The sequence below is a fragment of the Musa acuminata genome, chromosome BXJ2-6 (assembly GCF_036884655.1).
Source record: "Musa acuminata AAA Group cultivar baxijiao chromosome BXJ2-6, Cavendish_Baxijiao_AAA, whole genome shotgun sequence".
Taxonomy (NCBI): domain Eukaryota; kingdom Viridiplantae; phylum Streptophyta; class Magnoliopsida; order Zingiberales; family Musaceae; genus Musa; species Musa acuminata.
The window spans coordinates 8970082-8986876 of record NC_088343.1 but is presented as its reverse complement, the minus strand read 5'-3'; the positions used below and the strand labels follow the sequence as shown (position 1 = coordinate 8986876).

Here is a 16795-nt window from a genome sequence, read left to right as displayed (position 1 = left end):
AGTAGTAACCCACACGATCTGTACATCACAAAATATCGACCATCATCACAACAAATGTTTTCTTAACTTACACGTCATGCTTTGATAAGTCGGAAGGAACGCGTCGCATTAATTAGCATATCCTGCTTTATATGTCTCCCACTTACAAGATACTGAAGTGGACAGATCATGATTCGCATGTTAATGAGTCCCAACAACTATTCATGTGACATTAAAGTATGTCAAGGACCTTATTATCGACATCATAGGCGGAGACGAATGACGAGCTGGTTGGTTGCTCATTTAGTGTTACTGTCCTCAGTATTAGTGTTTCGTTCAGGAAAAGAACAATTAAATCAATAAAACAAAAAGGTAAAAACAAGCTTAGCATAAATATCATTGTGAAATCTATAGCTTTACGTACACGTCGTTATGGTTAATTTGTTGACATTATTTGATTGCTAATGGAAACTCTAAATTACATCTATTCTTTGGAAGTATAATATTCTGCGGGTATGCATTCGATCGAATTTTGTAAATATGTATGTACCTTTTTTAATATTTGAAATGATAGATATGTCAAGTATTTTTGAATAAGGTAAAAATATTATATTTGTCATAAAATTTAATTTTAAAGTTAATTATGCTATTTATGTTTATGCTTATGAAGATTAAAAAATATTATAATCCTGTCGAAAAAATATTATAACTATATAATAAATAATACACGTGGCAACCATCCGAAGATAGATGCAACGGAAAATGGCTTCTTGACGCCGTTAACGGGCACCACCGAAGTGTCTTTCCGCATAAATCTAACCCTTCACTTTATTGACGCCGTTAATGGACGTGGGATTCATGGCGGCAAGAAAGTTAATATAAGTGGGCGTTTAGGGTCATTCTCGTCGAATCGCGCCATTTAGTGAGTGCTCTTCTCTGGCGCGGTCCAACTCGGCGGCTTCTTTGTCGTTGCTTCGTTGAAGGTTCGCTTGCTCCTTTCGGCTTCAGGTTCCTGATCTGTAGAACCACCAGTATCGATATTACTCCCTGTGAAGCGACACTTCCGATCTGCTTTGTGGATCCCCGAGAAACTGGTGGTAGAATCTTCTTTTCCGGGAAGATTCGTCGATTCGGTCCGGTTTATTGATTCCCGGGATAGACGGATCTGGTGGTGCTGCCGCTGCAGGGTCGGCTCTAGGGCTTCTGATTCTGATACTAGAAGCGCTAGGGTTTGGTGATCGAGTCTCGGATATTTGATTTTTTTTGTGGGTAATCGATGGCGGAGACCAGGCGGTTTTCACTGACCCCTCAACTGGGTGAGGATTTGGTTCTTCTTCTTCCTTCTTGTTTCCTATTATTCTTCTTTGATGACGTTGATAGTCTCTTTCGTCACATCCCTTGTCTCGTGTTGAGGTTATATATTTTTCCCATACTAATTATATATTCTATATGATTGTCATTGTTGTGTAATGTTTCTCTTTATGGGTGGACGATGCTGCTTGAAGTCCCTTTGGGAGTCTCATTCCAATTTGCCTTGTCCATTGAATTCTATCTGGAATTCCAAATATATATGTTGTTTGACATGGGAAACACTGTAACTCAAGAGGAAAGTCATTCATTTGTTTGTTTGGAGGAAAATACACTTTTTAGTTACATTTTCGGATGCAGCGGTGTAGTTGTTTGAGAGAATCCCCTCTCCAGTGGTGCAATTTTGTGAGAAAATTATTGTACAAAATATTAAGAATGTACGATTTTCTTTCATGTATTTGATTTCCTTTTCTCTATGGCAAGTAATATTTTCTGGTCGTTTCATTTGTATGCACAACTAATAATCCACACCACTGATGGTACTTTGGTAGTGACAAAATTTAATGAATCTCTGTTCTTTTGATTCATATTTAGTTTTGATCATATGTCTAAAGTCATTAACATAACTCTGCTTTCTTCTCACCATGTCAACCTTTCAATATATGTCCAGAGTCATAAGCTGAATAAAATACTGACTGATTCCGAATTACTTATCTCCACTTCTAGATGGTCGACGACAATTGTTTATCTTTTTTTTTTTTGCTGATACAATTATCTCCTTATGCATGCACAGATATTGAGCAGATACTTCTGGAAGCACAACATCGCTGGTTACGACCTGCTGAAATCTGTGAAATACTTCGGAACTATCAGAAATTTCGTATTGCACCAGAGCCACCGAATAAACCACCAAGTATGATCTTTTATTGCAAGTCAGGGTCTAATTTTTTTTCTTCACTGGGTTAGTCACATTTGCTGATTGACATATAGTGTTTTGGTACAAACACCTAATAGTTTAGTTGTTTGAATTGTTCTCAAGTTGCTTATATGCCTATTTATGGTATTTATGTTTGGAAGAGCAACATATTCTTCATGTGTTTTGCCCCAGGTGGATCTCTTTTCCTCTTTGATCGTAAAGTATTGAGATACTTCAGGAAGGATGGCCATAACTGGAGAAAGAAAAAAGATGGAAAGACTGTGAAAGAAGCTCATGAGAGGCTAAAAGTAAGTTATATTGGATTGGCGTCTTCTATTTGTGTTCCTCGATGAGTAAAACAATGCACACTTGTTGGTTATGCCTTCATGGTAATGTTCTGTTGTGGTATTTATGTATCCCCTGGTACATTGGCTTGTATGTGGTGTTCCACTCATACTCATAGCACATGCATGATTTTTGGCACCTAACACCTTGGACATAAATCATAATTACTATCCAAGCCTTCCAGAGGCATGGATAGTGTTTTATAGAATTTGTTATAAATTATTATTAATCAGGATCATTTTCATGTATAGACACAGATGAAAGCACAATTTTTTACATGAATGGATATTTTACTTCTTCGAATGCAGATGACACGTTCAACTGTAGCGGAAAATAATTTATAAAATTTAACCATGTGAATTATGGAAAAGACATAAAATTATATATAATGAGCTTTGTAAACATTCTTAATTACATAGAGCTGCATGTGTACGTTTTCCTGTTCTCTTCCTTCTTTCCTTTTTTCTCTTTCACTGGCAGCATGAGACAATCTGCCTATGGAAGATCTAGCTCCTAGTTTGTGCTCATTTATGTGGTTATAGGGGAATCTACCTCTACAGCCTTCTATGTCAGTGGCAGATACTGCTAGGCATGACACTAGCATATTGACAATGATGAAGGCTGCCATCATCGTAATGATTCTTGAGAGCTCAAAACCTGAAAAAAGATATCATGATGTCATTTAGGTTCAGTTGGCCCATCCTTGTCAATCTTGCTTCAGTTTGGACATCAGGATTCCAAGCCACTTGTGCTTATATTTATCGGGTAGATCAATCTTTGCTCAGATCCGCTGATTTCTGAAAAAGTGTTTGTTTCCTTGTAATTATGTAACATGTGAGAACCCATTACTTATGAATTACAATTTCTTTTATCTGTAGAACCTGCTTCCTCTCTTCCTTTAAGCCAATGGAAAAAGAACACTAGTCAATCAGATATTAGATTAGGCTTCGATAATTTTGTTGTTTTGCAATCATAGGTCGGGCTGGGCACCAGGAATGAGTCATGTGACATGGTTTTAGCCTATTTGACCTATAGTGTAGCTGAGTCTTTTCAGGTTCATCCCTACTGATCTCTCATACAGATTATTGAAGCATATATACTTACTATTGCACTGGAGCAAGGCAACATGATTGCTGCTCTCAATACAATTTTGTACAATTTTTTTGGGTTCTGAATACTATGTTTGTGAAATATGAGATTGGCAATTGATATTTGTTCTTATTGGTGAAAGCACTTCCTAGTTTGCTTATAATGCAATCAATTAGGAGAACAAACAGAAATTACTGAATTATGCACACTTACCTTTTCTCTTTATCTAGCTTATCTGCTGGTTCAAATTCGAATTTGATTTCTTTCCATACTTCACAAGCAGCGGCTAGTTCAAGGCTCCATTTGCTAGCTTCATGGATAATTTTATTACCTTCACGAGCAAGATCACGTTCATCATTATGACTTGTACACACACTTCTAAAGCCACCCTATTAGCTACTGCACCAGGTGCATTTCCCCAAGGGTGTTCTAAAGTTCCTGTGCCAAACTGTAGTACGGAATCATCCCCAGAGATTTCAGTAAGAGCAGGCATATGCCAACCATGAAAACCCTCTGAAGCCACGGGCAGAACGCCTAGCATAGAGACCCATTCGTGAGTGAGAAAAATATTGCGACTTTGGTCTTTTTCAATATAATCGTTATGTAAATCAACAAAACCTAAAGTCATCTCACGTTCCCCTTCCAGTTTACCTACTACTGTACCGGCATGAATATGATAATGAGCTACACTTTTGGTTTCGAATTTTTTATAGCATGTAACAGAGTTGCTTTTTTAAGAACGTTATATTGTTGGATGCTACATCTTTGTAAATATTGAACTTGTTTTCAGGCTGGAAGTATTGATGTGCTTCATTGCTATTATGCTCATGGTGAAGAAAATGAAAATTTTCAAAGACGGAGTTATTGGATGCTGGAAGAGTAAGTTGTGGAACAAAGTTTTCTTTTGTGCTCTGTTGTCTGTTTTGTGATATCTTATGCAAAATTTTGCATGCATATTGATTACTTTGATACTTTCATATAATTTCTATTTTTCTTTGAACTCTGAACATTTTGAAGCATGACCTTATAAAACACTGAGCTTGTTTAAACTTTAAACATCCTCTGGTGTTCTGAAACCCTAATTATATGAATGTGTTCGATTCGAGGATTTCTTCATTTTTTATGTGATAAACTGACCATTTGTCTACCAGAGGAATAAACTGACCATTTGTCTACCTACCTGTTGGTGTAAATGTAACATAGAATCAAGTGCTTACAATGCAAGTGATCACAATATATAGGAAACACTACTAGTTGATCTTTGTCTAATGCTTATAGCCAATATGCAGTAGAAAGAGGTGACAAATGTTCATTTTAGAGTTAGCCAAGTCAGCAAATTTCTAGTTTCATCAGAGTATGGAGTATGATTTTCCAACTAATATCAATTGTGAATATGTACGATACCAAACTATGTTTATTAGAAGTTTTGATCAAACTTATTCAGCAGGAAATTCACCACACAAAATTCTCAAGTATGACGTGTTCAATTTGAAAATTGTATCATAATGATTCAAGAGGCATTGAGCATTGCAAGGGGCCAAAGTGACTTTTCTCTTTTGTAGCAAGTTTGTTGTCTTTTCTTTTTTCATGACCCTCGAACTAGAAGCTCAAGTTCCCCTTCCGGATAATTTTTTTTTTCTTTCAATTTTCTACTCTTTTACTTATTTCTTAAATGATTTTGTTTCTGCAATCCAACATTTAATTGTAAAATATGCTCGTCATGTCTTGGTTAGCTGTGCATAACTATCAAATTTCAGGAAAATACTTGCAAGAGCTGTTAGCTATACAGTAACTGCTAGTATTAGTAATAGTACAATCACAATGATGCTAGACAGATCTGTTATTAATTGTTTAGGTCTTAGGGCTGATGCCAACATATTGACCTTCTATTGTTCATCAAGATAATAATAACAATAATAAAAATATGTTAGACTTCTCTTTCTTCCTATTTGATTGAAACGTGAAAATCATATAAAACCTTGAATTCTGTTGTTAAATTTTATCCAGCTTATAACATCACTGTCACCATAGCAAGATTTTTTCCATCAATCGGTGGATCAGCCATGGAGGTAATAATAAGGTTACATAGATGTCAGATAACTTTGCAATATGGAAGTGATTGCTCAGTTCAATTTTAAAGAAAGAAATACGGTTATCATTATCTTAGTCAGCATATACATAAACATCATGTGATTTCCTGTCTCCTTTTTAGTTTTTTCATTTTTATGTACTCTAGATCTTGCATTTTTGTTACTGACATTTAAAAGCACTTGAAAACATTACAGATTGGTGAAGCAAATAGACTTCAACAATAAGAACATGCAAGGATCATCTGTATCATGATTTTTCTACATTCATCTGTTAATATACTCCAAATTACTTAGTTGTGTATGAATACATATAGTAGTCTAGGAAAGAATCGCCTATGCAGTCTGGGGCTTATTCTAGACGCTAACCTCTGACAACAATATAAGGCTAACTGGGATCCCATGACTTGTGGTCAACCTGACACAACCCTCTAGAATTAGTGCTAATATCCTAATCCAAATTTAGGCAGAAGAATTTCATTCCATTCACATACACATCATAAGAATAAAAAATGCAACTGGATTTTGAGCCAATTCTCTATGTTGAGAAGGTTTCAGAATATTATTGGATAATTTTTATTTTTCTTTAATGTCAACCAAATGCTGGTCTTTTTCAGCCAGTTCCTATAGAGGTTAGTTGGAGGCAAATTAATAAGCTGATCTTTTTACCAAAATAAATTAAAATTCATTACTCCACATCATAAATGGAGGCTTTTCTTTGTTGTTTTCTGTACTCCAGAAAGCTGAGTTATGCCATTGAAGAATGCAGATCTGTAGGGAAAGTTTGTCACAACATGAAGTATAACATAGTTAAACAAAAGTTGCAGGTTTTCACTGGAAAGAAGTTTTCCTATGATGATAAATATCAAATAATTATCTATATCTATATTTGTGCTATGTAAGTGTCTTTCTGCATTCTTTTCATACTTCTTGGATGTTTTCAGCAACAGTATGAACTTTATGCTCTCATTTGCAGCCCATGGTTGCTTATTGACTTTGAATTTTGTGATAACACTACTCTTTTGATATCTTTTGATGCAGGGACTTCATGCACATTGTTCTTGTTCACTATCTTGAAGTCAAGGTTGCAATTAACTTATCTTCTCATTTTAATTTGTTTGACATTTTTAGATTTTTTGTTATCCCTTAATGTTTGTTAGTTCCTGACTTAATCATTTCTTGAAGTTCTATGAAGTGACAAGTATTTATTGTGTTTGTTTATGAGTCAACTTGGTGAAAACCATATTTTGGTGGATTGGAAATTCCATCCTTGTGAGTCAATAAAAAATATAGAAAATTGACCATTGTGGGCTTATTTTCCCTCCCAAACTTCAAAATCCTGTATCTATTTTCACAACATTCATTTCCATGCTTTCAAATGAGGGTAACTGCAGTAAAAATTACAGTTGTTACTGCTAGGCCATTTAGTAAACATCTCATGAGTTTGATCTATTTTGCTTCTGCTTCTTGTCTTGTTTCTACAATTGCTTTCTGAGGTTTCTTTCATATACATACAATTTGTCAAATTGCATATTTATTCTTTAAAAATTTTCATTTGTATGGATTTTCTTGTAAGTCCAATTAGTTTACTGGTAACTTTGTGGATAGAGGACATTTTGATGGCAAAAATGCTCTACATCAATCAAATGACATAACTAAAGTTGTAAATTGATGTTTAATAAAATCTGTCAAGAACCATTGTTCACAAGAATATTTAGTGGGGCATTTGTGAAGCATATTAATGAAAAATACTAAGGGCGAAAAATGAATCACGATGGCTAATGTTTAAGTAGGGTTAATTTGACTCCTGTACACAGATGAATGTGTGCAATATTTGGGTTTACAAAGGCATTCATACAAATAAACATTTTGGGAGTGTTAAGTACAATTAGTTTCACACTTTTGTACAAGTATATATGCCCAACAAAACAAATTTTGTTTGTCTGAATTGCAACTATTAGGTGATTTGTGAAAAAAAGTATGTATTATCTGGAATCTTAATGACACTTTTGCATATCCTCTTATAGTGGGTCCTTATTGTTTGGTTGTTATTTTGCATCATGACATACATTTTCCTTCACGCCATCATTTTATCTTTAATCTTTATTTAGAGATTTGCACTATGTTATTCCTTGGCTTATCTGAACTGGCCTTATTTTAGCCAATATTCTTTAAATTTTGGTTTCTTTCTGAGGCTACAATTTTTGTCATTTTCTAGGCAGCTTGCCGAATTATGAGACTGCCTTTCTTGTCGTATATTTGCATCTGTATTTTTCCTTTAACTTCTTTAGTATCTTTGGGATGATGCTTTCTTTTTAAATACAAGATCGTTGGTGAACCTAAAGGTAAGTGTCTTTTATGGGCTAATTCTTTGGCTTTTCCAGATATATTACCTATTTGGCAGGAGATGTTCTTATTATCTCACACCCAAGGATTGAAATTTTGACCAGTCCGGCATGGTCTGGCCAGTACTTACTGGTCCAGCCACCAGCCAGTATGCAGATCAGCCCAAAACCGGGTGGTTTGATCCGGTATATATATAATACTTTTTTCTAAAACTTTTAGAAAACTACGGTAAGGTGTGCGACTCCTCTTCACTCGCGATGGTTTTGCATGGCCACTGCTTGCTGCTTGCCCGTCGCCAACTCCAGTATGCATCCTCCTCTTTTTCCTTCTTGCTCCACCTATTTTTCCTTCTTTTTTGGCTTTCTGCTTCGTCTTCCTTCGTCCTCCCCACCCTTTAACAGTTCGCGGTACATTAATGTTACGTTCATGGTATGCTGAAAGCCTGAAACAGACTGTCGTACCTGTCTGTCCATGGACAGGTACAGGTCCAGTATCTGAAACTGTGAACCTTGCTCATAATTGATTTCAAATGTGGTTGATTATAATCAAGAGGTTTTGTTTTCTTTTGTTAATGAAAATCGATCTTTAATAAGCTTTTAATGAAAAGGAAGTTTATTGTTGTAGTCACTTGGATTGTTGATGATTTGAAAATAGCTTACAACTTTTTCCTAATCTAGCCATCATGACTTTTTGTCTACCAAAGAAATACCATTCAATTGCTGTATTATCCTTCAATTATGATGAATTTTGCTTATACGTATTAAAACCTTGAAGCTTGAATTTACAATGCTCAATGATGGAATATACTTGGAATATGAACCTGTGCAGAGGTTGCTGCATTTAAATCTGCACATGTTATGAATTTATTATCTCATCTCAAAATATACTCCAGGGTCATAAACCGAGTTACAGCCGTACTAGAGATGTTGAAGAAGTTCCCCGAGTTAACCATATGGATAGTCCTGTCTGTTCTAATTCTATCACAAGTCAGAGTCAGCTGCCATCCCAAGGAACAGATGTTGATAGCCCTAACAGTGCACATACATCAGAATATGAAGATGCTGAATCAGGTATAGTTTACACAAGATAATAACCTGCCATGCATCATCTTACGCAGGTATAGATCCACTGATTCATATTCCAATCATGCACATTCTCTTTCAGTGTATCTAAAGCAAAATTCGATGCAGCAGATAATCATCCAACAAGTTCCAGATACTACCCTTTCCTTAGGATGCAGCAGTATGATGCTGGACAAATGATGAGTGTTCAGCTCTTGGACCCTTATGTTTCGGATCCTTCCGTAGATAGTAACCGTGAGTTCACCTCTTCTCATCTTGTCTGGTTAATTAGATTACTTAAATAAAGCTACCGAGTGAAGTTGTTCAAAACCTTCTAGGTGGTTTTCAGGGAACACATGATGCGGAACCAAAATCAGATTTTTATTCAGTTACTCAAGAGGATATAAGTAGAGTATTTGATGAAACAGGTCTTGGGTTATCATTTAGGGGGTCCAAAACACAGTATGATCTGACATCATGGGATGAAGTCCTGGAGCATTGTGCAACTTCATTTCAGATGCCATCTTTTCAATCATCTGTTGGTTTTACAGAGCCTCCAGTGGTGGAAAATAATAATAAACTTGAATCTTCGATACTTGGAGATTTATATGATGGGAATCACAGCACCAGGCCAGATGGCTCTGGTGTGTTAGACAAGCCAGCATGGCAGGTACTATTTCTTTTCTACCAGCATTTATTTCCACCTTGTGCTTATCTATGTTGAGTAATCATGTGCAAATTTTGATCTTTAAAGGTCTAGATGCTTCGTTGCATAAATCTAACTAGACATTGTAAATCTTCCTATCACATGAAAAGAAAATTTTTCCTTAACTATAATAATTTTAATAAATTAAGAAAGTTTTTTTCCCATTACTAACCTAATCATTGTTTAAGTTAATTTTGTCATTTCCAGTTTCTAAATGATTGTAGCATGTAGCTTGGAACTTCCAGAAGACATAATTTTGGGCAACCTCAACACTTTGCTGCATTAGATGTTTTGCATTTTATGAAATTGGGTTACTTGACCACAAACCTTTTTTGGTTTTGGAATAACTTCTGAGTTGGAGAAAGTGAGGTAGGGGTTTACCTACAATTATAAATTCTGAAGATTTGCACGCAATCCTGTTAACCAGATGTCTATTTATTGGTACCATCATCAGATCAGATATAAGGTGTCCTCTCAAAATTCCTCTCAGTAATTTTTCTATTTCTTCTAATAAAATAACAATAACAAAAAAGATGTCAAATATTATGTTGCCAGTAACTGCATTATTCATGAGAATAATTTTGTTTAAAGTTATGTTTTTATTTATATTTGTTTTTATGTTGCCAGTAATTATGTTGCTAGTAACAATAAAAAGATGTCAAAATTTTGATATGCCAGAAATAATTTTATTCAGAACTCTCATTATTTACAACAATCTAGATTGAGCCAATGATCATCTAGGGCTGAAAAATATGTTAATATTTGTGAATCTGCTGCCCCTGTGGTTCTTAATGTAATTTTTTTGGCTTGATTTCTTTGCATGAATTTTGAGAAGTTCATCTTTCTATAGGTGATTCATCTGGCATGGTAAATCTCATTCTTAACATTTTCTGTTGCAGCTTTCTAATCCTGACTCCGAGTCAGCTGTTACGTCAAATATTAACGTGGAAAATGGGACATCTGTATCTGAAAGTGTCGATTGCCCTTCCATTGTGAAACAACCATCATTGGACCTTTCGATTATTGAAGGTGAAGGCCTAAAGAAGTATGATAGCTTCACAAGGTGGATGAGCAAAGAACTTGGAGAAGTTGATGACTCACATATGAAATCAAATTCTGGGGTATACTGGAGTGCTGTAGGAAGTGATAATGTTGTTGAAGACTCTAGCATTTCAAATCATGAACATTTAGATGCATATATAATGAGCCCCTCGCTTTCAAAGGACCAGCTTTTCAGTATAATTGATTTCTCTCCAAACTGGGCGTATACTGGTTTGGAGACTAAGGTAAGTGGGATTCCGAAATTGATGAATCTTGTTTATTTCCTTTCTCAATGATCTAGGTAGGTTCTGAAATATGTCAGACTAGAGATTAAAATGGTCTGAGATTGATGTAGTGTATCTTTTCATCTCTTGCTCATTCTTTCTTATGTATATTATAGGTTTTAATTACTGGGACATTCTTAAAGAAGAAAGAAGACCTTGGAAAATGTAGATGGTCATGCATGTTTGGGGAAGTTGAAGTTCCAGCGGAGGTTGTAGGAGATGGAATTCTTCGCTGCTATGCTCCACCACATAAATCTGGAAGGGTACCTTTTTACGTCACCTGTTCCAACAGATTGGCTTGCAGTGAAGTGAGGGAGTTTGAATTTCGTGGAAGTAATGCTCATCCTGTGGAAAATATAGGTTCCTGCATTTATAACACAAATGAAATGCTACTTCATATACGTCTTGATAAGTTACTTTCTTTGGGTCCAATTGACTACCAAAAAATAGATCCAGAGATATTTAGGAAGAAAGCTCATGTGAGAAGTAAAATTAGTTCAATTATGATGGATGCTGCTGATGAGTGTTCTTCTCTGCTTAAGCTAGCTGAAAGAGAAGGATACACTGCTGACTATGTAAAGGATCGGTTGCTTGAAGCACTATTACGAGAGAAGTTGGTTACTTGGCTTCTACACAAAGTGGCTGAAGATGGTAAAGGCCCCAGCATGTGGGATACTGAGGGGCAGGGCGTGATACATTTATCAGCTGCTCTTGATTACTATTGGGCCATAAAACCAATAGTGACTGCTGGTGTTAATATTAATTTCAGAGATGTACATGGGTGGACAGCCCTTCACTGGGCAGCATTTTGTGGAAGGTGATTACACCAGATATTTTATTTTGAGCTCATATACGTTCTTGATTAGTTAAATTTGAGTTTCTCTCTCTTTCTTTTTCAGGGAGTGGACAGTTGGTACCCTCATTGCAATGGGTGCAGCACCTGGTTTATTGACAGACCCATCCCCTGAGTTTCCTTCAGGAAGAACACCTGCAGATTTAGCATCAGCAAATGGTCACAAAGGCATTGCTGGTTTCCTGGCAGAGTCATCTTTGACAAGCCATCTTTTGGCCCTCACTATAGACACAAAAGAAAGTGATCTACCAGAAATTGCTAGCTTGACGGGTATTGAAGATGATGCAGAACGGAGTGCTCTTGAGGTTGCTGAGGGAGACGTGCAGGCCGGACTTTCACTGAAGGACACATTAAGTGCTGTTCGGAATGCTTCTCAAGCTGCAGCTCGCATTTACCAAGTTTTTAGAGTGCAGTCATTCCACAGAAAGAAGATTGTTGAGTATGGAGATGACAAGTCTGGAATATCAGATGAACATGCACTTTCACTTATATCTATCAAGTCACATAAATCAGGACAATATGATACGCCTCTGCATGCTGCTGCCATTCGTATACAAAACAAGTTCAGAGGATGGAAAGGGAGAAAGGAGTTTTTGATTATTAGGCAACGGATAGTCAAGATCCAGGTCTGATGTTCTTGATTGATCACTTTGCTTGTGTATTTTCCATGCGTTTTGCTACTTGTGTTGTCCACCCATGTTCTTGGTTGCCTATAGTATTTTTACTCCATTTACTTTGTTTTGCTGTTATGCAGCTTTTCATACTAATGATAGAGCTACTAGGTCTCAAACACATCAGATACATGTTCAGCATGTTACATGCACATAGTTTTGTGTAGCTGTAGAACATAAACATGATTGCATATTATCCTGATACAAACCCATCATTGTCATTCAGGTTTTAAGCTGTAATGAAGTCATATGATATCAGCCCTGGGCATCAGTCAATCACCATTGTGTTAGTTATCTTGCATTACCAGAAAAAAATTTATTCTCATTGTGCTTGCATGCATGTCCATCATGTTTGCATGATAACCATGTTCTTGATGACTCAGCTTTCTTTTGTTGTCCATTTGTTTGTTAACTAGTCTAGTTCCCCAAGTAACTTTTATCAGATTCCAATTCCTGAATATAGTAAAGCCTTGAAGATTACAGTGATAAACAATCCGGTTTCTCATCCACAGTCCAATATACATCATTACTCTCCAATTCTTGTTGTCTCATTTTTGCGAAATGGCCAAGATTTCGTTGCAGAAGTCACTTTCTTCATAACTCAAGAAATTTAAGGCCTAGTTGCAAATTTTTCTATCAGTAGATGAATCTAAAGTAGGTAAAACATGGGAAGGTTCAGTGACCGAGCAGCAGTTTGACTGGCTTCCCATTCAGTCAAGGAGAATCTATTGATGAGGAAGGCTATTTATGCTGATACACTTTCCTAAGTTAATAGATAACCTGAATTTATCAAGTAACAATTCTTTGTAAAATTGGTCGTAAATATTCTGTTTAAACTATGACTTTGGTTTTTGTTTTGATTTATAATTTTGACTATTAACTCAATAGAGACTAATGTTGAAACTTGAAATTTGTTGTGTAAGGGGTGATAATTTTGAGTGTCAAATATTGTGTTTTTTCCTGCCATTTCAAGTATTTTTTTTCTTTAAATTATGATTTTCTTTTACTTCAATTGGTTCTATAACATTAATGATTAATTCAGTAAAGAAAAATGTTGACTTAATTTGCATGAAAGTCAAGCACTGTACCCATTCAGCTGCTAATCTGTTTTTGTTACAAGTACTTATTGTCATCTATTAGTTATTTATTTATGTTCTTGTTCTAATGACTAGGCTCATGTACGTGGCCATCAAGTGAGGAAACGATATCGAAAAATTGTGTGGTCAGTAGGAATTGTGGAGAAAGCTATATTGCGTTGGAGGCGTAAAGGAAGTGGCTTACGTGGCTTTCGATCTGAAGGTCTTTTGGAGGGCACTACCATGCAATGTCAACCTAAAAAGGAAGATGATTATGATTTCTTGCAAGAAGGCAGAAGACAGACAGAAGCTAGAATGCAGAAGGCACTTGCAAGGGTGAAGTCTATGGTTCAATATCCAGAAGCTAGAGATCAGTATCGAAGACTTCTAGCTGTTGTTACAGACTTCCAGGAGTCCAAGGTAGCTCTTTTTTCTTTTACTTGGATTTGTTCTACTTCCATGGCATACCAACAGACCAAATTTTTGATCTAGTATGTCTTAAGAGTTTGTAGGTATTTTAAACTAACAAGCCATAGTGTCTCATCTTTCGTCATATTGGGAACTATGATTCTGTAGTTCCCTCAAAGTTTTGTCTTCTATCATATTCTCTATATTATATTGCTTAGTTGTGAGCTTGGTTTAAGTAGCACATATGAGATGTTTGAAGTTCTCTTATAGCTGATGTCTGGTATCAAATCCTTCCATTTCAACTTTGTATTCTGTTTCACCTGATGTTCTTGTTCCATCTGTGTGTCTGTATTTTGGCATACTGTTATGCAAAATCTTTATTGTTCTCTTAACAATGTGTTATTCAGATTAGGGAGTCCAGAATGAAAACATAGTGTCTTTTGAGATAGTAACCATGAACATGTGGTTTATGCAAATTGTAGATATCATATACTATCCTGCATGCATCACTGGGATGATGTAATTCATTGTTCCAAATGGCATGCTGTGTTCTTCAGCTTACTGAGGCTAGAATAAAATTGGCTCAAATCATTGCAGTGTCTTCCCCATCCTTAACATTCTTCTAGTTCTTTCCTTATTTTTTTGAGATAGCAACCCTGAACATGTTGGTTATGCAACTATAGATATCATTTATCATCCTGCATGCATCACTGGGATGATGTAATCCAGTTTTCCAAGTTCTGCACCCTTCAGACCATGCTTCTAAATAGGACAGGGTTGGTAAAAATTAATGCTCTTTGGGAGATATTTTGATATGTAAGCTAGGAAACTACCATGTTTAGTCCAAAAGTTGTTCTGCTTAGATTTTGGGATGCCAGTGGAATGGGGTGGCTCATGCCTGGACCATGCTTCGACCGAAAAACTAGGATTTTGACCCTTCAGCCAGTTGTGGCTAGTGCAATTAGACTAGTCAGGTTTCTGATGGCTTGGACCTAGTAGTTCTATAAAATGCTGTAGGACTGATTCTTGAAATGGGCTTGCCTGAAGGTGTCGACTGAGCTCAAATGCATGAATTAGGGTTGAGACATGGCAACCTCTGGATCGTCATTAATCCCTGGACTCTTTCAGGAAAAATGTGGGCCTTGGTTTAGGTGGCCGTGATGGTAAGATCATTACTAGTATGAGTGTGGCTAGCTGATAAAACCTAATGAATCGTTGTAAATGAATATGATCATCATGTAATTGACTATTTGTTTGGTATACTGCACACTAGCACCTAATATAATTTTGACACTGGGACTTGTATATTTTTATTTTTTACAGGCAATGGAAGAAAGCGTTGACAATGAGTCAGAGGAGAATGCAGATGGGGATTTCATGGTTGAGCTAGAAGAGTTCTTGGAAGGTGACACGCTGATGCCCAGTGCTTGATGAGGTTGAACTTTATTTGTAATTCATATGTTAAATATTTGCATCATAGTACCACCTCTAGTCCATTAACTGCTACTGTAAATCATCCTCCACTAATCATAACCTCCTAGATACAGTTAAGTTGCATTTGGCGTGTGTCATGCATGTAGCTGATATATTATGAGCAACAATAATAGCTGTACTGAAGAGCTGGAATGAACTCGAATATAGTTTGTACATTGTACCATGGACAAGCTGGGAGTTACATACATAAATTATTAATGTAGTTTGTGCCGTGGAGAAAAAAATTGGTATTGCATACTAGATTATGGTTTTGATTCTGCTATGCCATTGTGTTTTTACTTTAATCTGACACAGCTCTTAGTTTTGTATATCAAGGAAGAGTTCTGTTGAGAGGATGCATGATGTCAATGGCCCTGTTCTGCTTATGCTGCTTTCAGTAGTTGTATGATAAAGATGTGCGTGACTTCGGTTTCCACTAATGTAAGTTTCATGGCTTCTGAAGTATAGTTATCATGCTTTGGTACAGTAGAAGTCAGAGGCGGAATCAGAGAGAAAAGTCAAATATTGTCTCTCTCTCTCTCTCTCTCCCCCCCTTGAAATTGACTATTTCTTCTAACCATTTATTTGTCTCCTTCCAAATTGTGTGACATTCTATTAATTTGCTTCCTTGATTTAGTTTGTAACTCGTTGTGGATAGATTATTTTTTTGTATGTTGACTGTTTGATACCGGTTCATGGTCTGTTACTGCCCGGAACGCCATGTTCTCTAATTTCTATGTTTAATCCCAGTCACTTTTCTGATGTTTCTGACATATTAATAGGGATCATTTTTCTACTGATATATATTTCTTTTTAATGTTTTTTTGCTTTAAATTGTGTTTTGCATAGTGGTTTGTTTGTTTCTCTTTAAATGAAACAAGTATACGTTTTACTTTTTCGCTGATGGACTAATTCTCCGTACAATACAAATCCATTCCGTTACTAGCTTTTGAAAGTAATATTTTGGTTCAAATTCAAGTCACGCACTTCCAAGTTGTAGACTCAAAAATCTTTGCAAGCACACTTTGCAGTGTCTCGGATGACTTATTTTCATTTGCCATCTTGTGTGTAGGTCTCGCATTTTTCATATAGTGATCAGGGTAAATTATAATTTAGCCTGTGTGATTTGGTATTGTCACTTTTTTTTATTTG

The 16795-nt window shown here is 36.1% G+C and overlaps 1 protein-coding gene across 2 annotated transcripts; it reads left to right on the top strand.

Annotated features, from left to right (window-relative positions):
• The first annotated feature begins 898 nt into the window (after positions 1-898).
• Positions 899-15827, top strand: LOC135614640 (calmodulin-binding transcription activator 3-like). Of its 2 annotated transcripts, none has more exons than XM_065112206.1 (13): positions 899-1295; positions 2081-2200; positions 2396-2511; positions 4428-4516; positions 6766-6808; positions 8963-9140; positions 9264-9386; positions 9470-9801; positions 10737-11123; positions 11279-11979; positions 12062-12641; positions 13859-14182; positions 15494-15827. In XM_065112206.1, exons 1-13 carry the CDS (start codon positions 1256-1258, stop codon positions 15599-15601), a joined length of 3141 nt encoding a protein of 1046 aa, XP_064968278.1. In that variant the 5' UTR covers positions 899-1255; the 3' UTR covers positions 15602-15827. The 2 variants fall into 2 exon arrangements, with proteins under 2 accessions (XP_064968278.1, XP_064968277.1); XM_065112205.1 differs by having other exon boundaries at positions 9261-9386.
• The last annotated feature ends 968 nt before the right edge of the window (positions 15828-16795 follow it).